This window comes from Vombatus ursinus, unplaced genomic scaffold, assembly GCF_900497805.2.
Source record: "Vombatus ursinus unplaced genomic scaffold, bare-nosed wombat genome assembly UNPS02012958.1, whole genome shotgun sequence".
NCBI classification, from domain to species: domain Eukaryota; kingdom Metazoa; phylum Chordata; class Mammalia; order Diprotodontia; family Vombatidae; genus Vombatus; species Vombatus ursinus.
This window is the reverse complement of record NW_020952736.1, coordinates 624,649-649,065: the sequence shown is the minus strand read 5'-3', so window position 1 is coordinate 649,065 and position 24,417 is coordinate 624,649. Positions and strand designations below refer to the sequence as shown.

Sequence of the window (24,417 nt, the reverse complement as noted above, 5' to 3'; positions counted from 1 at the left end):
GGTGGTGGCTTTTCCCAGACTCGGAGCAGCAGCACAGGCAGCAGCAGTAGTGGAGGAGGAGGTGGCCAGGTGAGTGAGGATGCCCAATCCTTTTGCTAAATAGTTGAGTCCCCATAGTAATTCTTTTGAAGTGGAGGAAATAAGGTATAGAGAAAGTTATGTCGTTGGGATATCCCCTTGGATGGGAATTCAAGTAATGGATTAGGAATAAGACATTGAGCAACTCATAGCATTCTTTTTTCATATGGTGATATATTTGAAGATAGAATATTCTTAATACAAGTGTGAATAATTCTTGCCTCTCAGGTTATGTTGTTCAGTGATAATGCCTGAGAGACTCCTTGGTTTGCTTATTCAGGCTGTTTTCTGGAACTCCCACTGTGTTCTTTTTGTACTTGCCTATCTCATGTTATATGGTTGTGTATGTTTTATGCTGTAGTCTGGTTGTATTTTGTCTCCTTTATCTTCTTGGTATTTGTGCATGACTGAGAGCTGACACGTGACGAATCAATAATCCTCTTCCCTTTCCTCTCTGACCAGGAGTCCCAACCATCCCCACTGGCTTTGCTAGCAGCCACTTGCAGCAGAATCGAGTCACCCAATGAAAACAGCAACAACTCCCAGGGCCCAAGCCAGTCAGGGGGCTCAGGTGAACTAGATCTCACCGCCGCCACACAACTCACCCAAGGTGCCAATGGTTGGCAGATCATCTCCTCTTCTGGGGCTACCCCTACCTCAAAGGATCAGGGTGGCAGCAATAGCAATGGTAGCAGTAGTAGTGAATCCTCCAAGAACCGCCCAGTCTCTGGTGGGCAATATGTTGTTACCACCACCCCCAATATACAAAACCAGCAAGTTCTGACTGGACTTCCTGGAGTGATGCCTAACATTCAGTACCAAGTAATCCCCCAGTTCCAGACTGTTGATGGGCAGCAGTTGCAGTTTGCCACCACTGGGGCCCAAGTGCAGCAAGATGGTTCTGGTCAAATTCAGATAATACCTGGGGCAAACCAGCAGATTATTACAAATAGAGGAAGTGGGGGCAATATCATCGCTGCTATGCCAAACCTGCTTCAGCAGGCTGTGCCCCTCCAAGGCTTGGCCAATAATGTCCTCTCAGGACAGACTCAGTATGTGGCCAATGTCCCAGTGGCACTGAATGGGAATATCACCCTACTGCCTGTCAATAGTGTTGCTGCAGCCACCCTGACTCCCAGTTCCCAGGCAGTCACAATCAGTAGCTCAGGCTCTCAAGAAAGTGGCTCACAGCCGGCAACCTCAGGGACAACTATTAGCTCTGCTAGCCTGGCAACCTCACAAGCCAGTTCTGGATCCTTTTTCACCAATGCCAGCAGTTACTCGTCCACAACCACCACCAGCAACATGGGCATCATGAATTTCTCCACCAGCGGAACAGCCGGGACCAATACTCAAGTCCAGACACCACAAAGGGTTAGTGGGCTTCAGGGATCTGACTCTCTGAACGTTCAGCAGAACCAGACACCTGGGGGTACTCTCCAGCCCAGCCAACAGAAGGAGGGAGAGCAAAACCAGCAGTCACAGCAACAACAACAGATCCTCATCCAACCTCAGTTAGTTCAAGGTGGACAGGCTATTCAGGCCCTCCAGGCTGCACCACTGTCAGGCCAGACCTTTACAACCCAAGCTATTTCTCAAGATGGTCTCCAGAACCTCCAGCTTCAGGCTGTTCCCAATTCAGGCCCCATTATCATCCGGACACCAACAGTGGGACCTAATGGGCAAGTCAGTTGGCAAACTATTCAGCTGCAGAATCTTCAAGTCCAGAACCCACAGGCTCAGACAATCACCCTGGCACCAATGCAGGGTGTCTCTTTGGGACAGACTGGCAACAGCAACACCACCCTTACGCCTATCGCCTCAGCTGCCTCCATCCCTGCTGGCACGGTCACTGTGAATGCTGCTCAACTCTCCTCGATGCCAGGTCTCCAGACCATCAACCTCAGTGCACTAGGTGCTTCAGGAATCCAGGTGCACCAGCTACCAGGCTTGCCACTGACAATAGCAAATGCTACAGGTAAGGAATATTCAGGACAAGACTGAGATGTTTATGTTGTAGAACTGACCTTGGCACATCAGTGGAGGAGTTCCAGCCCAGGGATAGGTCTGTTTTCCAGCTGCTTGCAGAGACCTGTCTGACTAACATTTCTGTCTTAGGCAGGTCTACACTAGAGAACTTACAATGATGTCTCCAGATAATTTGGAATTAAGTATTAATAGTCATTCTCCATCCCCCTAGTGCATCTGGATTCACATTATTTATTGGTTGTCATACTTTTTATTAGACTAAAACTTCAGTTACCTGGAAACCCTAAATCATAGCATCGCAAATGAAGACATTTAGAGCTGGAAGAGATCCTTTAGTCCAGTCTTATCTTACAGTTTGCAGAAACTAAGGCAAGAATTAAGTGACTCGTTCAGGCACACAACTAGTTAATGGCAGAAGCCAGGATCAAAATAAGTCTCGTGACTCAACTTTGGTGCATTTTCCTTGATTAATTGGGTTTTTTTTCCCTTGGCCAGCATTTAATTAGAGTTGTATGCCACAAAAAAGATTATGCTATATAAGAACTTAGTTTTGAAAAACTTCCAGGGAATTTTTAGGGTCAGTAGAGGTGTAGCCCATTTTCTCATACTCTGTGCATTTATAATAGAGTGCCAGTCTTTATATACCCCTGATAGTGTTGCAGTTGTAGTCATCAAAAATGTTAGATAACATTTGGTATGCTATACTACTAAGGCAGAAAAAAACTGCACAATAATACCTTTTAGAGGCTTTTTCAATGAAATGTTTATTAGTTAACATTTAGTTAACTAGAATATCTAGTTAAAAATTCCCACATGCTTAGATGGTGTATATTTTTGAGTATGGGGCGTTACTAGATGTCCTGCTTAACGAAGAATTAACTAGTAAACTTTTCATCAAGGTTTCACTAACAGTTTTCACCCATGAGAAGAAGTGGGGTCCTATAAGGGCCTCCCCTCAATCTAAACGTAGGTTAGTGGTTTAGTAGAGATTCCTCCTAGGTACTTCCGGGCTGCCCAGGAGGGGACGTAGATGGGAGCAGGACAAGATGAAATTGTGGAGATAAGCTACGGTGTTCACTAGAACTCGACTAAAACATGAAATTCTGTTGTTTCTCTTTCTTGGTGTTGGTAATGAATATATCTTAGGAGTTAAAAAAAATGGTAAGAGGGTCAATGGGTGAGAACATTGGTCTGTTTAGAATAGAATTCGTTAACTTATATTCAGTTGTAGTGGTGGCTGTTCTCTTTAATAGAGAAAAGAGTGATTTTCACCCCCTGTTGTATACCATTGGGAATGTTCATTTAAAAAAAATTAGGGATGAAAAATATCAAAATCCCTCAATCATTGAACTTCATGGCTCTATTTGGAATATAGTTAGATGTTGTGTGCATTGCATAATTTGCTTTAGAAGAGGAAAGGTGCCAATAGGGGACGGAAGACTGGCCTTGGAGTATTGAGGACCTGGTTTCAAGTCCTTCCTCCCACACGTCCTAACCACATGACCCTCTGTACCACTAGGAGTTATGCACCAGTTGTTGATCTGCATCAGTAGTAGAGGGAATTTCCACATGAGGAAGTTCCCTCACCAATATCAGGTCTATACCCCTTGAAATTATTATTTACTTTTATCGTAGGCCATCATATCTCTTTTCTTCTTACAGTTTGAGAAAATCTTGGGAGAGAACTATTAAAGCTTCCCAACTTAGCCTATATTGTTTGTTTAAAATAATCACACTTCAGAGATTTCATAACTCAGTGAATTGGATATTGTGAGGGATCAAAACTCTATTGCCATTTTCTGTTGAAAAAAAAAATTGAATCTTAGGGCCATTCCAGCTCTTAAAATTCTTTGAAAGCCCATTTAATTTCCCTTACTAATGCTTCTCCAAACCAGTTATGTAGATAAGAAAATTGAGGCCTTAGAGAGGTCATACTCAAAGAGGTGTGATTAGAATCTGGTACTCTTGCACCTTTGTCCAGTGGGGAAAAAAACTGATTTCAACTACTTTTACCTCAGAATCAAAAGTATTTCTTCAAATAAGGTGTTCAGATTACAAAATGATGTGCTGCCTTTGGTTTGTTGTTCAGTTGTTTCAGTTTTGTTGACTCTTTGTGATCCCATTTGGAGTTTTCTTGGCAAAGATACTGGAGTGCTTTACCATATCCTTCTCCAGCTCATTTTACAGATGAGGAAACTGAGGCAAACAGGGTTAAGTGACTTGCCCAGGGTCGCACAGCTATTAAGTGTCTGATCTGAGGCTGGATTTGAACTCGGGAAGATGGGTCTTCATGACTCCAGGCCCAGTGTGCTATCCACTGGGCCACCTAGCTGAATTTTAGTGTTCTATTTGGCAATCGTACTTTATATAAGTAAGAAAATATGGTAGTGGAAATGTGGGAAAGTTGAACTTAGTGTAGAAATCTACAGGTAACATCTGTTAAGTTTTATTTTTAAGTCTTTGACATTTTTGTTTTCAGCTTGTGCTTAGGATGTCAGTAATGAAGATTCGTTATTGCTAAATTCTGCTCTAGAGAAATCTGCTGTTCCCTTTGCCACAGGACAGAGCTACTATGTTATTGATGGTCTTTGAGTTAAAGCTAGAGATCACATTAGATATCCCCAGTGGAAGAATGGAGCACCCACAGGCCATTTTGTTCGTGTTGAGATTTCGTTTGCTTCACTAATGGTTGCTTCCAAAGATATTCGTTTCCTCCCCCTTCCCTTCTAGTTAGTCATAATTGTGCAACATTCTCGTTACCTCTAATTCATCTGACTTTATCCCCCACGAAGGATAATAAAGTTACTTCCTGGAAGCCTAGTGTTGTTCAGATGTTGCCTGGCTGCTGTGAATTAGGTTATTTTATCCTACTTTCCAGGGTATTTGGTAGTTTTGCTGGAAAATCAAGCTGTGCTAGCTCCCTTGTGGTGTGCTGCCTACCTGGTTGGTGGGCTGTAGCTTTGCAGCTGGTTTCCCTTGGTCTGTTTACAGTCTCCCTGTGAAATCACCGGAAAGACGCAGCTCTCCTGTTAACTTGTCTGTTTGCTTATCTGTGTGTGTCTGTGTGTGTGTGTGTGTGTGTGTGTGTGTGCGCGCGCGCACGCGCACACGCGCGCTAAAGAGAAGGAGAGACAGGGCACAGACCAGAACACTCCTGACCTTGTGGTTACTCTGCCCCTGGTGGGTGGTGGTTGAGGAAGGAAACGCCTCAGATGTATCACCCACTAAATTGGGGTTAGTTTCCAGACAGTGAAGTGATCTGTGGGGCCCTCTCCTGTACTTTTTTTTTTCCATTCAGAAACAATGGTATTTTAGCTCGCACCCCATCTCTGTTCTTATGTAAAAGCTGTCATCTGTTCCTTTCAGTGTGAATCTCTTGGTCTTTTTTCAGCTGTGGCTAAGTCTTAAAACTTCTTGGCCGCAGGTTGGAGAGAAGGTTTACTTAGGCCTGTAGTTTCTGTATAACACAGTATGGATGTCTTCGTGGGAGTTCTGCCTTATAAAGAGTTCCAGGGCTAGGCTTTGGCAGCAGAAGAGAACGTATTTCATTAGTGGCTGTAAGAAGCAAATTTCAGGCACTAAAAATAAAATTTTCACATTTGCTTAATTTTATCAGTGGCAAGAGGATGTCCTTTTTCCAAGGGAAGTTAAAGAATGTGATACTAGAACCTGGTTTGCCAATGGTGTCAGTAGACTTGGGGTCATATTGCTGAGACTTAATTTTAAAAAAAAGTTGTATTTCAGCATTCAGTGGCAAGTTATTTTAGATACTAGAAATATAGCCTGCATGATTGATTCTCTTACAAAAAGTTACACAACCAGAAATTTTCCATATTTAAGATTTTTGGTATTGTTTTTTTTTACATTAGCTTTATTTCCCAATATATGCCTTCCTTTATATAGAGAGCCATTCTTTATAACAAAATATAAAAAAGGTGTGGGGGGGGAAGCAGGTCAGCAAAATTAACTGATTTGTCAATCCTATCTGACATATGTGGTATTCAATATCCATAGGCCTTTACCCCCTCAAATAAAGAGAATGAGGTACATTCTTATGTAAGCTTTTACATTTTATTTTTTTTAATAATTGAAAAAAATCTTTTTTGTATTCCTCTTCCTCCTCCTTCTTAGCTATCACACGTAAGTTTTTTTAACTTGAGAAAAAGAGGAAGAAAAGAAAAAAATCAGCAAAAGCAACTAAAACATTGAAAGCCTGAAAATATAATCAATGTTCCATACTATTGGACCTCCCACCTCTGCAAAGAATGGTGTGGGGAGTGTCTTTTCATAAGATTTTCTATTTTAAAAAGAAAACATTTCTTCACTTGAACAAGCGAAATTTACAGCTTCCTTGAACAACTTCTCTCTTGATGCTGCTGAATGTTTCTTATGGTGGTCCTTGTAGTTCCCAAATGAACAGGTAACCTAAGACTTGATTTTGGTTTGGTAGTTAAGAGGGAAAGCTTCTTTAAGCTTAGGTGCCCAAATTCATATTGAAAATGAGAGTAATAGACTAGAATTCTGTAAGTCTGTAAAACCTTTTTATTGGCCCTGTTTACTCCCAGTGACTTTCCGGTAAATGACATCATCTTTAAAGCATATTGCATTGTGTAATGTGACCATTTTAGTTCCTTATTAAGTGACAAGAGCACACAGTTATGCGAAGTGTGTACCAGGGCTCAAGACATGGCTCGAGTCTAGAGCTCTTTGCTTCTATCAATTTGGTTTTGTTTTGTAGAGTTTGCTTGTAGTATACAGACTGCCTGGGAGAACTCAGCTGTAACTGATTCATTAAATGTGTTTTTAAGTAGTAAAATTGATGCTAGAGAGAAGTGTTTTTGCCATCATACTTGTCAGTTGACCTGAGAAAACTTCTATTTAATCATGGGAATGTTTCTTTTTAACCCTCCGGGACACTGAGGACACCTTTTCTCTCTGCATTAAACAAGCTTGTCTTGTCAGTGTTCTCTCCTTTCTCAAGCATTCTGGGAAAAGTCCACAAATATTTAGCAATAGCCTATAGAACTTAGATTTGTTGTTTTGAAAATGTAATTGTCGACACTGTAACTATGGCTCTGATGCTGTGCCAGCCTTGGAGAGACTATTTGCCTTAATAATAATGGAGGAGGAGGAGGACGACAGTGACAATGAGATGAGGATGAGGATGCCGACCATGTTGATGATGACAAAGGCTAGCACTTAGGGCATTAAGGTTTGCAAAGAGCTTTATATACATATCTTTTGAGCTAAGCTTTACAACAACACGTGAGGTAGGCACCACATTTATTATTCCCATTTTCAGCTGATAATTGATAGACCCTGAAAAGTACGTTTGAAGAAAGCGATTGAATTTCTCTGGCAAATGGGTCTTTCAGAGTTGGTTGTAAACCTGGACTGTATTTAAATTTGTTCTTTTGCTCCATCGTCTTTTAGAAACACAGTTTGTATGGTTTGTATGACTTACGGAGATTGAGCAGTATTACTTGTTCAACAGGTTTTGATATGCCCTTCAAGTAGCCTGCATTATTTACTATGTATTTCATTCTTTCCCAAAACAAAACAAAATTTCCCGTAGAGAGCAAACAATACTATTAGCTTATTTGATCTAGGAGTTAGAATGTGAAATGCCTCATTCATTAAGTCTGAATTAACACTTGCCCTTTAATAGTTGGGAAACTGACTTAAACCATAGAAATTGCTAAAGAAAGATCAAATAAACTGGTTTCTCTGGGAAATCACAGATGCATGTTGGCTGCAAATAATCTGTGGGATAAAGAATTTTGAATACTCTTGAGACAGACCTTTGCAAATTGCTTAGCATGAACTTTAAGGAATGACTTGTTCAGTGTATCGGCCTCAAAGATTGATAAGGCAGTCAGGCATAGTGCAAAAAAAAAAGTATTGGTTTTGGAGTCAGAATTCTCGGTGACTTTTGGCAAGTCACTTAACATTTCTCATTCTTAGTTGCTGCATATATAAAATGAATGGGGAGGTGGACTCTGATCTGATGAGTGACTGTTCAGAGAACTTAAATGCTTGTCAATAGTAGTTATTTACAATGCCAAAAATATACTACAACCTAAAATAGTGATGGAGGAAGAGAAAGAGGCTCTTTGGATTTGGAAGAGACCTTAGAGAGATTATCCTATTCAGCTCTCTAATTTTTTTTTTTTTTTTTTTTTTTTAAACAGATCAGTAAACAAGCTCAGAAAGGTTGTCTTGCCCAAGGTCATTCATTGAGTGGCAGAGCCAGGACTAATCTTTAGGTCTCCTGACTCCTGGTGTTTCAAATAATGGACGTGATCATTTTATTTCCCTTGCTTACCTAACATTGTAGATACTAATAATAGCCTGATAATAATAGCCGACATTTATATAGTGCTTTAAGGTTTGTAGAGCAGTTTACACAAAAAATGTCATTTGATCCAAAGGCAAGAGCAGTCAGAGAAACATAGAGTATGGATACTCGGCATGTTGGATTATCTCATTAACCTGAAACATAAATGGACTAATTTTAATTTTACCTGTGGTCATACTCTCATCTACTTATGTATATAATTTATCATCAAAATGACCCAAACACGAAGGGTAAAGGATTGGTCAGAATGGTGAAAGATAAATCTGGGGCTTAGATAAATTAAACTTCTACAGAATTGAATTTGGGTTTGCTACATTTTGTGTAAAGAATTTTAGCTTTTTGCATTTCAGAGGAATGTCTTCTATTAACTTGTATTATTTTTTAGGTGCTCTTGAGACATCCTAGGCGGCTTCGTCTGCATTGTGCATGTTGTTTTTCATGTCATCCTGGAATGACCTTCCAGATTTTTCCTTTTTTTCCCCCTCAACTGCTTTCTTCCCTTACTAATGGGATGATGGGGATAGGGTTTAACTGCCCAACAGAAACAGGATTCAGTTTTATCCAGACTTGTACGTAAAAACTGTGAAATTTGTTGTTTATGGTGAATAGTGGTGGATATAAAAATACCGTGCTTAGACTCCTTTGGGAGTTTGTTGAATTCAAGGTACAGACATTTTGCCCAGACCAGCAGCAGTCTTGGGAAGGTAAAGAGTTTTTTCTGAATTCTAAGAAATGGTTTTCAAATATTTTAGACCCATTTTGTCGTTTTTAAGAATATTTGTGAGCTTTCTGACTCTAGGCAAGTCACTTAACCCCATTGCCTGGGGTGGGGGGGAAGAATGTTTATGGGTGTTCATACATTTCTTTTAGTTTAATAATTTCTAACTTTAAATGGAATCTATCAGGCTGCAGGATATTCATGGTTCAATTAAACAAGCATTTTTTATCCACCTACAGTTTGGCATCTATCAGAGTATCATCCAAAAATGCTTCAGGCAACTAAGTAGTAGAGGTTCTAATTGCAACTTATTTAATGAAAATTACTGTTCTATCTTGTTTCATTGTTTTATATTTTTATATATTTTATATATTTCCTTAAAAAGTTTTAAATCTAGGGGGCAACTAGGTGGCACAGTGGATAAAGCACTGGCCCTGAAGTCAGGAGGACCTGAGTTCAGATCTGTCCTCAGACCAGCCACTTGGACTTACTAGGCAAGTGAGTATAACCCTGGGCAAGTCACTTAACCCCAATTGCCTCACCGAAAAACAAAACAAAACAAAAAATTTAAATCTGATTTTGATTGATTTCCTTTTTAAATATATTACATTCATTTCCTTCTTTTCCTAAGCCAGTGAGTTATCTCTTAAAAGAAAGATTTTAAAAGAGGGGAGATAAAGCAGTTCAGCAAATTTTTATTTATTTTTGTAGGTATTTGGGGTTAAATGACTTGCCCAGGGTCAGGCAGCTAATAATAGTCTGAGGCCTTATTTGAACTCAGGTCCAGGGCTATCCACTTCGCCACCTAGCTGCCACTAGTTTAACAAATTTACCAATATTAATAACAGCAACAACAACTAACACTTATATAGTGCTTACTATGTGCCAGGCATTGTACTAAAGCACTTTAATGTTATCTCATTTGAGTTTCACAACAACCTTGTTATCTCCATTTTATAGGTGGGATAAATGAGGCAATCAAGTGTCTGAGCTTGGATTTTAACTCGGGTCTTCCTGACTCCAGGCCTGGTGTTCCATCCACTGCTCCACCTGGCTGCCCACGATAAGCAGTATTCCATGCTTAGAGTCCCCCACCTCTGCAGTCGTTATCATACTTTATAAGACCAGTGGACCAGTGCTAAAAGAGACTAAAAACAAAGTGGCAGAAGTTTTCATCTTAGACCTGGAGTTTCTGCTCGTAAGGGTCATGTTCATGATTGTGAAGTAATTGAGGGGACTTTAACTTATTTAATTATTTATTTGAAAGGACCATTATTAGATTTACATTTCTATCTACATGTCCTTTCTCAGTTCTTTAGTTAAAAATATTTCTGCCCTCAAAGTGGGTGTTCCTGGTGTCCCTTCCCTTCTTATTCATGCACAAATTTGAGCCAAATCCTTATTAACAAGTATATTCTGGTTAAAGGAGAAAGGGAAATATGTCGGGCAGAGAGAGGCTGAGGGCACCAAAACTCTGTGAATTTGCAGTTTGAAAAATAATTCTTTTCTACTTAATGGTATAAGAGCAAGCAAGGGATTTGGTTTTTCAGGGCTCATAGGATCATAACTTTAGAGCTGGAAGAAACAGTCTAACTGCTTTATTTTGTTGATTGGGAATTTGAGGCTTAGAGGGTAAGTGACTTGCCTGGAGTCACACAGCTACTAAGTGTAGGAGTCAGTATTAGAATTCAGCTCTGACTCCTGATGCAATATTCTGTCCACAATGCTGTGATACCTCTTCTTTATCTTTGCTACAGTCCTTTTTACAAAGTTTATTATTTTTATTTTTCAAGTAACAAAGTTTTTTTAAATTAATTTTTCCCTCCCACTACTTCCTTCTCCTGTTGAGCAAATTAAAAAAATCTTTCAATGCATATGTACATAATCTGACAAATCAGATTCTCACGTTAGCCATGTCTGAAAATATATCTTTCTGTGCATTTTAAGTTCACCTCTTGTCAGAGGGTGAGTGAAGTGTTTCCTCTTCATTCTTTTGCACTTGTGGTCTATCTTGGTGTTTGGAGTCTTTTAAAGTTGATTTTCTGTATAATGTGGTTATTGTACAAATTGTTCTCCTACTTCTGCTCACTCTCTATCACTTTATAAAGGTGTTAGCAGTTTCTGAAACTGTCCATTTCATCATCTCTTATAGCATAATATTCCACAACTTTCAGTTCAGTCATTTTCCGAAAGGAACACAATCAACCTTCTTAGTTTCTGGGTTTTTTTTTGGGATATCCCCAAAAAAGCTGCTACAAATATTTCCGTACACAGATTCTTTCTTTAATTTCTTTGGGGTATAAGCCTGGTAGTAGTATAGCTGGGTCAAAGGGTATGAACAGTTTGCTAACACTCTCTAGGCATAGTTCCAGTTGCCGTCCAGAATGGCCAGACCATTCCACAGCTCTACCAACAGTGAGCTTATATACCTGTTTTGCCACCTTCCGTAGGTGGGACTTCAAAGTTGTTTTTGCATTTCTCTAATTTATTATTGATTTGGAGCATTTTTTGGTGACTGATTGAAAACTGCCTATTCCTATCCTTTAGCCATTCATCTATTGGAGAATGGCATTTAGTCTTGTGAAATTAAATCAATTCCTTATATATCTTCCAAATGAGACCATTTTCAGAGAAAGTTGTTGCAAAGATATTTTCCCCCAGGTACCTGTTTCCCTTCTAATTCTTATTACATTAGTTTTGTTTTAATTTTGTTGACTCAAAACCATCCATTTTATCTTATGTGATCCTCTCTATCACTTGTGTAGTCATGAACTCTTCTCCCAGGCGATAGTTCTGAAAGGTAATTTCTTCCTTGCTCCTTTTAATTTGTTTATGATGTGACCTTTTATATTTAGATCATTTATCCATTTGGCTTATCTTGGTCCATGGTTTGAGGTTTTGGTCTAAATCTAATTTTTGCCAGACTGCTGTCCAATTTTCCCAGCTGTTTTTGACAAATAGTGAGTTTTTCCTCCAGTGACTGAGGTCTTTGGGGTTTGTACTACTGTGTTTGTTGTATACATAATCTGTTCCACTGTTTGACCTCCTTTTTTTTTTTTTAACCTATACCAGATCATTTTAATAATTACTGTTTTGTACAGTTTGTGATCTGGTACGATAGACCACTTATTTTCATTATTACCCTTAAGATTCTTGACTTTTTTGTTCATCTATATGAATTTTATTATTTTTTTCCTAACTTTATAAAATATTCTTTGGAGAGTTTAGCATAGCACTGAATAAGTAAATTAATAGGAGGTAGTATTACAGTTAGTATTGTCATTTTTATCATATTAGCTCAACAATTAAACCTTGAACAATTAAATGTTTCTCCAATTATTTAGGTTTTTAGTTTTCAAAGAGTATTTTATAAATTAGATTTACTTAATGGCCTCTGGGTAAATCTTGGCAGATGCCTCTCCTGAATGTTTAATCCTTTTAAAAACAATTTTATGGTGACCAAAATTGCATCTTAAGCTAGCTTAATGCATTAGACTAATTTGGGGACATGTGTATATTTCTTAGCCTGGTTATGGAAGATAGATACTGCTGAAATCTGGCATATAGCTTTAAAATTTTTTAAAAATTCTGAATATCTGTAAGTAAAGTGTTTAATGTAACACAAATTTGGGATAAGGATTGTTGCAAGCCTGAATCATACGAGAATACTTTTGATGGATGATGTGTGTTCAGCATGCTTTCAAAGTAAATCATTCTTCCATAACTGGTAATTGCTTTTTGCCTTGTTTTAATTACTGAGGCATAAAACAACCAAAGAAAGCAAAGATGGATTGTTCTTGGAAAGCATTTCTCCTTGTTGGGATTTATTCAATGACCCCCTGAGGCCCGGGAGAATTTCATCCTCCTGTCATCCCAGACAATGGATACCTCTCATCTCTAGATTGTTTAGATGCTTAGGGAGCTACATTGTGGCCTAGCATCTTGGCACCGATGGCAAAGCTTTTACTCAAATGTAGGCAAGTCATATCCATCTTAATAAAATCATTAATATGCTCTCACATAGTATTTTGAAATAGTAAGCTGGTAAGCAGATTCAGATGCAGCAAGATTTTTGATTATCCTTACTTATCTGACCTTTTTTTGATTTTGCTGGTTTGTCTGCTAGTCTTAAAAATATAAAAGATGGAAAGACATTAACCTTACAGTGAGTATTAACTTGCAGATTGCCATAATAAGTTAAAACTCAAGCACCTAAATGACCTTAAATTTATGCCATTCTGCCTTTTTGTCATTAAAAAAACCAAACTGCATTGCTTTGCTCACAGAAGACTCAACCAGTTCTGTAGCTGAAAATAATATTCACCTTCCCATTATACTTTAGTTACTATGGTTTATTTTAGTCCCTTCAGAGCCTCTTAACTTTTTTTTTGTTTTCTAGACCCTTTTGGCAATCTGAAACCAATAGATTCCTTTTTATAAAATGTTATTAAATGCATAAATATGTGGGGTTATAGAGTAAATTATATTGAAATATAGTTCTCAAATTATTGAGGATAAAAAAATTTCAGGGATCCCAGGTTAAGAACCCCTGCCCAAAAGTTGTAGGTAGTAAAAGACAGGACTAATACAGTCTTTTCCATTAAAGTCATTTGGATGACTGTCTTGATGGTATACCAGTCCCCGATAAGTAACATCTAGGATCTAAAAGCAAGCCAGTAAGGGGGATATGGAAAATTCAGCTTTGATGCCCTGTTCAGCACTTTTTACAAGACTGTACTTGTAAAAACATGAAGATATAAAGGTTCTACTTGAAAAGAAAAGCTTGCTGTTTAGTCAGGAAGTCAAGAGTTCAGAGGCTTTTCTGGCCCTATTTGTGCAAACCCCGACCAGGCCTATCTGTGCAGCTGTTTTCTAAAGGCTGAGATGGGAGCAGATGATGAAACCTAGAAACTGTATGAACAGTTCTATTTATAAATGAATCAAAACTGTTTCTGTCTAGTCCCCTCTACCAATCTCCATCCTGTTATGTGAGACAGGTTATTACCAACAGAATCAGGAGCTAGTGAAAATTTTCTATGGACCTCTCCCACTCTGTCAGTTGTGAAGAAAAGTCATTCTGTGAGCTTGTAATATAAAACTGACAAAAGCTGCTGATTTTGGTTTTTTGTTTGTTTTTGAAATGGCTATTCCCCATTTGTTTGGCATTGTCATAGATGTGAAATCACACATGAACATAAATTTAATCTTGCACTTAAAATTTTCTTTTTGCATACTTTTTGTTCTGAATTACTTCTCATAACCTTTATCCTTTAAATGAGTTGCTGAGCTGTGAACATAATGTTTTCTCTGATGAAATTGAAGAATGAGGTAACCGAGGCTCAGAGCCTGGCAGTGGCTGGTAGGCAAACCTCTATGGGGAGGAGGCCTTGTATTGGCTGAGGTTTTATTTGGTGTCTAGCAAGGGAAGTTTTCATTCTACTGGAGAAATAAAATGTTTAGCTTTCTTGATTTGGGACTGATGTTCCTATTTGTAAATTATGTGCATCCCTTTTCTCCTTTCTTCTCCTTGCCTGACCTTATGCTCACCCCTTTTCCTGTAATTCTTCTCCACCCAACCCCCAACAGACAGGGTATGTAGAAGGAGGGATTTTGAATGTTGGATTTACAGTAGAGTGGAAGAGGCTGGAGAGGCAACATAGCCTGTTAATTCCCAATCAAGAGACTTGGTGACCTTGCTTAGAGTTTCTGGGCTTTAGTTTTCCTATGAGTAAAATAAGAATAATGATACTTGCCCTATTACTCATGGAGATGTCGCATAATGTTTCTTAAAATATTTAAAACATCTCATGTGTTTGTACAATTGTAGGTGTGTTTGTCAGTGCTTTAGATCCTAAATGTGGACTGATCAGGGAACTCTGCCTGACCTAAGTCAGAAATCAGGTAGGACAGATACTCAGAATTCTTTGACTTCTAGTGACTTTGTAACCTACAGCCATTGCTTGATTCTGTCTTATCTTTTTATAACTATAGGCATGAATTGTCATTTAGTTCTCAGGCCACAAACTGGATCAAAGTAAACTAAGGGGCTGACTCTAGCTAGATGCAAAAGGTTCTCTGCTGCTGCCCTAGAGTTACTTCTGCTGATCTGTTCTAAGGTTCTCTTTAGATTGTTGATTCCATTCTGGTATCTTAAGTGTCTGGTGCATTTGAGGCCCTGGGGGAGGTAGGTAGTTGTAGTACAAGGAGTCCAAGCCATCTAGAGCAGTGTGCTGAACTTTGAGTTTAAGAAAAGGGTTTACATCTTTAAAGCCTTCTGAGCTCTGGTGGTGATTGGTCAGTTTGGATTTAGTAAAGTCAGTCAGCTGTATGCAGAGTAGCTTGGAATGGGAGAGAAAGCAGGCGGGTGATTGCATTGTGATGAGTGAGAGGAAGAACAGGAGGGAGCAGTGGATCCAGAAGCAAGGTAGTTTAGTGTGAAATCAAGACCTGTTTTCAGATCCTGCTTCTATTTATTGCCTGAGTGACCTTGGGTTAGTTGTGTCACCTCTGAGCTTCAGTTTCCTCATCTGTAAAATGAGGGGGGTTGAATATTACAGTACTGTGAGAAGCAACAATTATGAATAATTCAGTGAAATTTGGGAAGGCTTGCATGAACTGATGCAGAGCACAGTAAGCAGAGCCAGAATAGGGTGAACAGTGATCCCAGTAACATAAAGGAAAAAAGAACTGAAAGCACTGAAAGACATCAGAACCAGGCTCCACACAGTAACAACACTTGACTTGATTACTAAAATGAAGCATGGTTCCTTCCTCTTGGTAGAGAAGTTGTGTACCATAGGTGCAGAATCAACCTATATTATCAGATATGGCTAATATATTGAATTGTTTTACATAACTAATTTTTTTTTCTGTTTCAAGAGATAGAGTTCTGTTGGGTGTGATAGTCATTGAGAAAGAATAGTAAGGTTAAAAAAAAATTGATAAAACATTTATTTAAGAAGTAAAAGGAAATAAAAACCAAGAGTTTGACTAGCTGACCACCATTGTCCCTTCCAGAAGTGTAGTATAATGGAAAGAGTCCTGATTTTGGAGTTCAGAGGGTGATATGGGTTCAAATACCAGCTCAGCCAATAGGAAATTGACTCTCTGGGCCTCACATTTCTTATCTATAAAATGAGAGGCTGGACTAGATGACCTCTAAAGTTCTTTCCAACTCTTTCCAATACATACATTCTTATGACTTTCTAAGGACTTCTTGTTAGAAATCCCTTGGGCTTGTGAATCCTTTATCTGAATTAGTGTGGTAGAAGTGGGAATGGAAAGGAGTTGAAGAGGTAGGATTCAGAGCATTTGTATTGGGGGGGGGGAGATGGGACAAGAAGAGAGAAATCAAAAATGGTCCCACAGTTTTTAGCATAATTGGAAGAATGGTGGTGCCATTAATAGAAATGGGGAAGTCAGGAGGAGGAGATGGTTGGATAGTAGAAGATAATGAATTTGAATGACTGACAGGAACCTAAGAGTTGAGAGAAGCCACTTATTGCTTCCGTTGTGACTAGAGATATAAATGTAATAATAATTTGATTAGATGTGATTGTTGAAATAATGGAAATGGGTGAAGATCTCAACAGAGAGGACATAGAAGGGTGCTGATAAAACTTTTATGGGACTTCCACGTTTAGGGAGCAGGAAAGATAGGAGGACAGAGGACAAGAGATAGGAAGAGAACAAGGATAATGCAGTGTCAGAGAAACCAAATTAGAATATGGAGTTTTGAGGAGCAGGGATAAATTAGAACTCCCTATTTCCTCTGGGCCTTCTTACTTAGGGCCATATGACTCAACCAGAAGTGGTGTCTCTCATTTCTCTTCCCTCTGTCCAACTTGGCTGAACTTGTATTATCCGGTTTCTTGATGGTTGAGTATGAAAGAAAGTTGGGAGAAAATAGTAGACTAGGAGTTTATTGCATCCTCTGTGACTACCAGGTGACCTGATTTGTTAATGAGTTATACTTCAAATATATTTTAGTTAAATATTTTGTAACTCTATACTTTGGTTTCTTCAAGATGAAATGGAAGGAACTTCAGCAATAATTTAGTCCCATTGCATATTACTAATCACATTTGTTTCCCTTAAGCCAGGATGCTGAGGAAATTTAGAAGAAGCTTCTCTCTCTCACTTTGGCCATATAGCATGAAAAAAACTGGATTTTCCAAAGACCCAGTTGTCTTTATTTTTTCAGCTGAATGGGTTTTCCTTTCTTGAAGCTATTATCATTTACCATTGCTATGAATGTATTGGGCCCTGTAGTTATAGGCTGTTAATACTGCGAGAGAACCTTGTCTAGTGCAGCCTCTTTTTTTTTCAGTTTAGGAAACTGAGGCCCAGGGAGAAAGAATAACTTGCCCATTGTTACAAGGCTAGTATGTCATAGAACTGGGACTCAAATCCCTGGTCTCCTGACTCCACGTACTATGTTTGCATCACTAGACATCTTTACTGTAATGTGGAAACCAATTTTCTACCTTATTCCCTGTAAACATTCCACTCTTAACTTACATTTAGGGATGAGCACTGTCATCTTCCTACCACACTGTACTTCCTTTTTTTCCTATTCTTATATGTTGTAATGTTTCTACTTTAAAGATATTAAGTAATTTATAATTGATCAAGCTGAATAGTCTAGAAGTTAATGTGAATGTTAAATTATAAGAATTTGAGTATCAAACCCTTATCTCAATTCCCTAGGGAGAAATTGAGGTGTTTCACATTTTTACAACCTAGTTAAGTGATGGAAACGTGAATACAAAATCAAAGATGGATTTGACTTTTTTCCCTAGTGATACTGTCACCAAGCCAGACCTCTAATACATAGGTGTTATAATATAAATCATTTAAACAGTAATAATTAAGGTAGTTTGGAGGAATGTTAACCTGAGGGGATTTCTGCAGACAAGTGTTCAAATATATGGCTATAGGAAAGGAAAGGCTAGACTGTGGGAAAGGAATTTTCCGGATGAAGCAAATGCCAGGAAATGGAGGAAACTGAAAATCTTGGTATTTATTTGATTTTAATTAATGTTCAGATCTTAACTGGACAGGTGAAATGAAAGAATCAGTTCCTCTTTGGGCTTATGATTAGCGCAAGGCATGGTGTTATGATAGCCGACATAGTTCCAATGTTTTCCAAAACAGTGATTAAGTACAACTCAGACTCTTGAAGTTTGTTTTTTGTTTGTTTTTAATCTGGGCCTGATTTTGGCAATAGCCACTTTTCAAACCTTTTTGTTGGAATGAACTTTTTAAAACTGTCTCAAACTTTAATAAAACTTTGGGTTGATCGTTCCAAACCCCTGCTCATCTATCCCTTGGTGACACTGACACCTGCTGGAGAAAGCCAGTTTGACCAACTCACTGGCAATCACATGATTCTTTCTTACTGAAAACTTCCCATTCTATGAGAGATAAGCACATTCAGTTTTAGATCTATAAAACTGAGAGGGAGAAAAGGGATATGTGAAGGGTTATTTGTCTTTTTGAACTTCACTTTTACTGTCTTCTATGTATTTAAAAATATTTCATTAATATTTTCTTTTTTTTTTATGTCACTGTAACAACCTCTCTTTCTTTTTGGGTAAATAGAATTTTGTTTTTCCAATTACATGTAAAGATGGTTTTCAACATTTTTTTTTTTTAGGCTGGACAGTGAGGTTAAGTGACTTGCACAGGGTCACACAGCTAGTGAGTGTTATGTGTCTGAGGTTGGGTTTGAACTCAGGTCCTCCTGACTCCAGGGCTGGTGCTGTATCCACTGCCCACCTAGCTGCCCCTCAACATTCATTTTTTTATAAGATTTTGAATTTCAGATTTTTTTCTCCCTCCCATTCCTCTCCCCAAGATGGCAAACTATCTGACATAGGTTATGCACATGCAATCATGTAAACATATTTCCACATTAGTCATGTTGTGAAAGAAGAATCAGAACAAAAGAGGAAAGCCACACACACAAAAAAAGTGATAATAGTATGCTTTGATCTGCATTCAGACTCCATAGTTCTTTCTCTGGATGTGGATAGCATTTTCCATCATGAGTCTTATGGAATTGTCTTGGATCATTGTGTTGGTGAGAAGAGCTAAGTCAATCATAGTGGATCATTGCACAGTGTTGCTTTCACTGTGTACAATGTTCTCCTGGTTCTGCTCACTTCACTCAGCATTAATTCATGTAACTTTCTCTAGGTTTTTCTGAAATCATCCTGCTCATCATTTCTTAATAGCTCAATAGCATTCCATTATATTCATATCCACAACTTATTCAGATATTCCCCAACTGATAGGCATTTCTTCAATTTCCAATTCTTGGCCACCACAAAAAGAGTTGCTGTAAATATTTTTGTACACATGGGTCCTTTTCCCTTTTTTATGATCTCTTTGGCATACAGAACTAGCAGTGGTATTGATGGATCAAAGGATATGAATAGTTTGGTTGCCCTTTGGGCATAGTTCCAAATTGCTGTAACTACCTCTCTTAATTCACCACTATCCCATGCCACCCTCACTATTACTAAAAAATAAAAGCCCTCCCTTAACAAGTAAGTGTAGTCACATAAAACAAGTCTGTCACCGCTGTGCCAAGAAATGGAAAGAATGATTCATTATCAGACTTCTGGGGTTGTGGCTGATCGCTGCATTGATCATTGTTCCTAAGTCTTTCATTGTTTTGGTTTTTTTTTTTTTTAAGCAGTTTTGTGGTCATTGTATGATTTTTTTTTCCCACTCTTCTCATTTCACTCTGCATCAGTTCATACATGTTTTCCTAGTTTTCTCTGAATTTGTCCCTTTTATAATTTCTTACAGTGCAGTTGTAATATATTCATATCGTAATTTGTTCATCCATTCCCCAGTTGTTGGGCCCCCACTTTTTTCCCAATATTTTTTGCTACAATAAAAAGTACTTCTATGAATATTTTTGCACATATGGGTCCTGTGCTCTTTTTGAGGTATATGTGCCTAGTAGTGGTATCCCTTGATCAAAGAGTATGCAGTTTAGTGACTTTGGATTCATTAAAAAAAATTTTTCAGAATGATTGGACCATTTCACATCTCTACTAGCAGTGCATTAGTATATTTGTACTCATACAGGTCCCTCCAAAAATCTTTGCTAGTCTGATGCATGTGAGGTAAAACTTCATACTTGAATTTCTTTTATTATTAGTGATTTATAATATTTTACCATGTGGTTGTTGATAGCTTGGATTTTTTCCTTTGAGAACTACCAGTTCATTTCCTTCGACTCTTTATCTATTGGGGAATGAGGATCTTATTCTTATACATTTGAATAAATTTTCTATATATCTTGAATAGTAGACCTTGATTAGAGAAATAAACTGCAAAGATTTTTTTCCCTGTTAACTCTTTCTGATTCTAAATGTATTGGCGTTATTTGCACAAAACCTTTTCAGTTTTATGTAATCAAAATTGGCCATTTTTATCTCCTGTGTTTCTTGGTATTCTTTATTTGGTCAAGAACCTTTTCCATTTATTCATAGTTAAAGACTGCTCCTGATTTATAATTAGTTCATTTATCTATTTGGATCTTATCATGGTATATAGTGTGAGATATTGGCCTAAACCTAATTTCTTCCAGACTGCTTTTTAGTTTTTCTAGAAGCTTTTATGTAATGGTGAGGCTTTACCCCAATAGTTGGAGTTCTTCTGTTTATTGAATAGTGGGCTACTGTTTTTGATTGTTTCTGGATCTTAAGTACCTAATCTCTTCCATTTTTTTTTTTTTTTTACTTTTCTATTTTATAAATGGTACCAATGGATAATTAATTGTTTTGTAGTACAGTTTTGAGATCTGACACTCTGCTAGGTCCCCTAACTTTTCCTGTTTTCAGTGTTTCCCTTGTGTTTCTTGATCTTTTGTTACTCCAGATGAATTTTGTCATTTGATACTGAATCTGCAAATTAATTTAAATAGTATTGTCATTTTTATTATCGTCTGGGTCCAACCATGCAATTTAAAAATATATCTTCAACAATATAGATTTCATAGTTATATACTTGTGTGTCTTGGTAGGTGGACTCCCAGATATTTTATACATTGTTCAGTTATTTTGAATGGAATTTTCTTTTTCTGTCTCTTCTTTCTGCCTGGGTTTTATTAGTATTATACAGAAAGGTCGGTGATTTATACAGGTTTATTTTATATACTATTTTACTAAAGTTATTGTTTCAAGTAAGTTTTTTTAGTTGGATCTGTAAGTAAACCATAATATCTGTAGGAAGTGGTAGTTTTATTTTCACTGTGTCTCTTCTTATTCCCTTAATTTATTTTTCTCATATTGCCATGGCTAGTATTTCTAGAATTACATCAAATAATAGTGGTGATAATGGCCATTCTTACTTTACCCCAATCTTATTGGAAAAGCCTTAGGCATTTCTGCATTACAGATAATTCTAGTTCTTTATTTTAGTTAGATATGATTAAGAACCATGTCTGTCCCCCCCCTTTTTTTATAACTTAAAGTGGTGTACTTTGTTGAGAGATTTTCTGAATCTCTTGATATAATTATGATTTTTTTGTTTTTGTTAAGATGGCCTGTTATATTTATAGTTCTAATATTGAACCATCCCTACATTTGTAATACAAATCCTATCTGGTCATAGTATATATGGTATTTTAAATATATTGTTTATAGTCTTGTGCTATTATTTATTTGAATCATGAAAGGAATTTGGAAGAATCCTGCCTTTCCCTAATTTTGCAATTTATGTGATTAATATTAGAGTTTTTCTTTCTATGTTTGATTGAATTCACTTGTAAACCTGTTTCTTCCATCTTTCACCAGTTTTCTTTCAGTTTTGGTAAATGGTAAGTGTCCTTCCTTATTTCTTCCTTAATATAGTCTTTTTTCCTCCAGTCCTTTTCTTCATTCTCTTAGAACAAACAAAACAAAACTTAAACCACAGCCAATCTTTGTATTTGTATGTTACTTAACTCTTTGTGTCCTTTGAAGACAGTGGAATTCTGAAGAGACCCTTCTCTCATTGGAACCAAGGAACATCATATTTCTGTTGACCTTCATTTAATTACATGTCTAGGATTCTCTTTATTCCCGTTTTTCTTTTCAGAATTTCTACTCAATCCTGGTCTTTTTTGTCAGGAATGCTTATAAATCTTGTACATAAAGGTCCATTTTTTCCTCTGTAGGATACTGTTGTAGAGGGTAAGTTGGTTGTAAGCTGTTATCTCTTCTTAGGGGAGAATATTGTGTTCCTAGATTTTCTTAACTTTTTAATAGTCGGCTGCTGTGTCTTTATATAATCTAGATTCCTTGGTTATACATTCCTTGGTGCTTGGGACTTTTTCTTTCTGGTATGTACAGTATTTTTTTTTTAAACTTTGAAGCTCTGGACATTGGCTCTGACAATCATGGGTGTTTTCATTTTGGGGTTTCTTTCAGGAGGTAATTGGTGGTTTTTTTCTGTTTAAGAATAGAGCTAGGCAGTTTTCTTTCCTGATTTCTTGAAATACAGTATCCGAGTTTTTGGGTCATGGTTTTCAGGGGCTCCAGTGTTTCTTGAATATCTCTCCTTAACCTTTTGACAGGTCATTTATTTTTGATACTAGATTGACATTTTCCGTTTTTCCTAATCTTTTGGTGGTTCTCCTGGAATCATTCTGATTCTGATTGTTTCAGTCTATTTTTTAGCTTATCCACTACTTGGATAAGCTTTTCTACCTCTGTTCTAAGCTGTTTATTCTCTGTCCAGTTTTTTTCTCTCCAGAATTCTTATTTTCCCATTGAATTTTATTTTTTTAATTTCCTGTTTCATTTCTTCCATCCATTTTTATAGAACTTGTGTCCAAGCCATTTTTACTTCTCTGAGACTCTGTCATTATTTGCTGTAGAGTTATCCTTTCCATGGATGTTCTTCTCTTGGGCGTCTATTATTATTTTATGATATTTCCAGTGTTTCTTTTGTTTACTCATAATTTCCTTGGTGTGGTTCCCCCTAGTACTTTCAGTCTTCAGGTCTGGTCATTGGAGCGTGCCCTGACACAAGCCCCTTCTAGTCTTCACTAACTTCTGGCAGTCCTTCTTATGATGTTCTGGACTGTATGATAGAATTTAACCACAGTTTTCTTTATCATTGTTTTAACTGAGGTCCATTTCAGATACTTGCTGGAGTGTGTGTGAGGAAAGCTGGGCTCCTCTATAATCTTTCTAGATGCCATCTTAACAGAAAATGCAGGATGACTTTTTTTCACTGTCTGATAATTGGAGGGCAAAGACCAGACATGCTGTGCCTTGGTCATCTGACCACTCCTCCAGGCCAGGTTGTTAGTGGGTTGGGGTTGCGGGCACCAAAAAAGGAAGAGAGTCCCCTGTACATTGGTTCTCCCAGGGCTTAGTAGAGGGGGAACAGGCTCTTTTCAACAATTCTACAGCTATCAGCTTTCTTAGAGTATGTGGGCTTTTGGGGAGTATGTAGGACTGCTTTTTTACTAAATAGCTTTATGCTGTTAGGTCTTTTTGTGTCTCCTCTTTCTCATCCTGAATTGTTTTATGATGTAAATGTACTTGCGTCTGGCAGGACACTATTCCTTTTTGGTTCTCTTAACACCCCCTTTCTCTTCCCCCCTCCCCACCTCCAAGCCCCATCCCAGTCCTTTTTCTGATGAGAGCTATTGAAGAACGTTGATGGCTAACGTTAGGCCTATAGGTTAGCAACTGCACTTAGTAATAAATAAGCTTAAGTCAGAGCTTCTGTGCTTAGATGCTGGTACTTTGCAACATCTGTTTTTGCTTTTCACTTCTCACTGTTTTTGCTTTTGTTCTTGACTATATTTTGCATAGGTGAGATTGGGTGGTGGCATAATAGTTTTTGTCTCTACAGTGCTGCACCAGGGTTGAGCAGGTTTCATCCAGTGTGAATGACTGCTACTCCTCAGGAATCCTGTACAATGAGATACAGTACATACAAAATGATAGAGCTAATACAGTGCTATGTGTATTTATAAATATGGAACATGGTTTAATTCATTCCTTGTTGAAATAGTACTCATTTAATGTTCATAAGTGTTCCTGATGATGCCTATGAATAGTTGTAATGGGCTGTTGGGTAGGAAGGTAGGATGCTAGATCTGCCAGTGACTTTAGAAGCGTATGGGGGCGACTTGGATCTTAACCAAACTTTGTAGCCATTTTGCTGTTTTCCCTGTAGCTTTCCTATATCCTTCTATTTTCCATGGTGTTTTTTACAAATGCCTTCTTAGAAAATAGTATATGTTTGGCTCAGCCTG

The 24,417-nt window shown here is 37.9% G+C and overlaps 1 protein-coding gene across 1 annotated transcript in view; it reads left to right on the top strand.

Moving 5' to 3' along the window:
- Positions 1 to 24,417, top strand: part of SP1 (Sp1 transcription factor) — a 44,657-nt gene that overhangs the window by 8,137 nt on the left and 12,103 nt on the right. The window contains exons 6-7 of the mRNA XM_027858403.1: positions 5 to 69; positions 541 to 2,056. Of these exons, the coding sequence (XP_027714204.1) occupies positions 5 to 69; positions 541 to 2,056 (1,581 nt within the window). The remainder of the gene's footprint in view (positions 1 to 4; positions 70 to 540; positions 2,057 to 24,417) is intronic.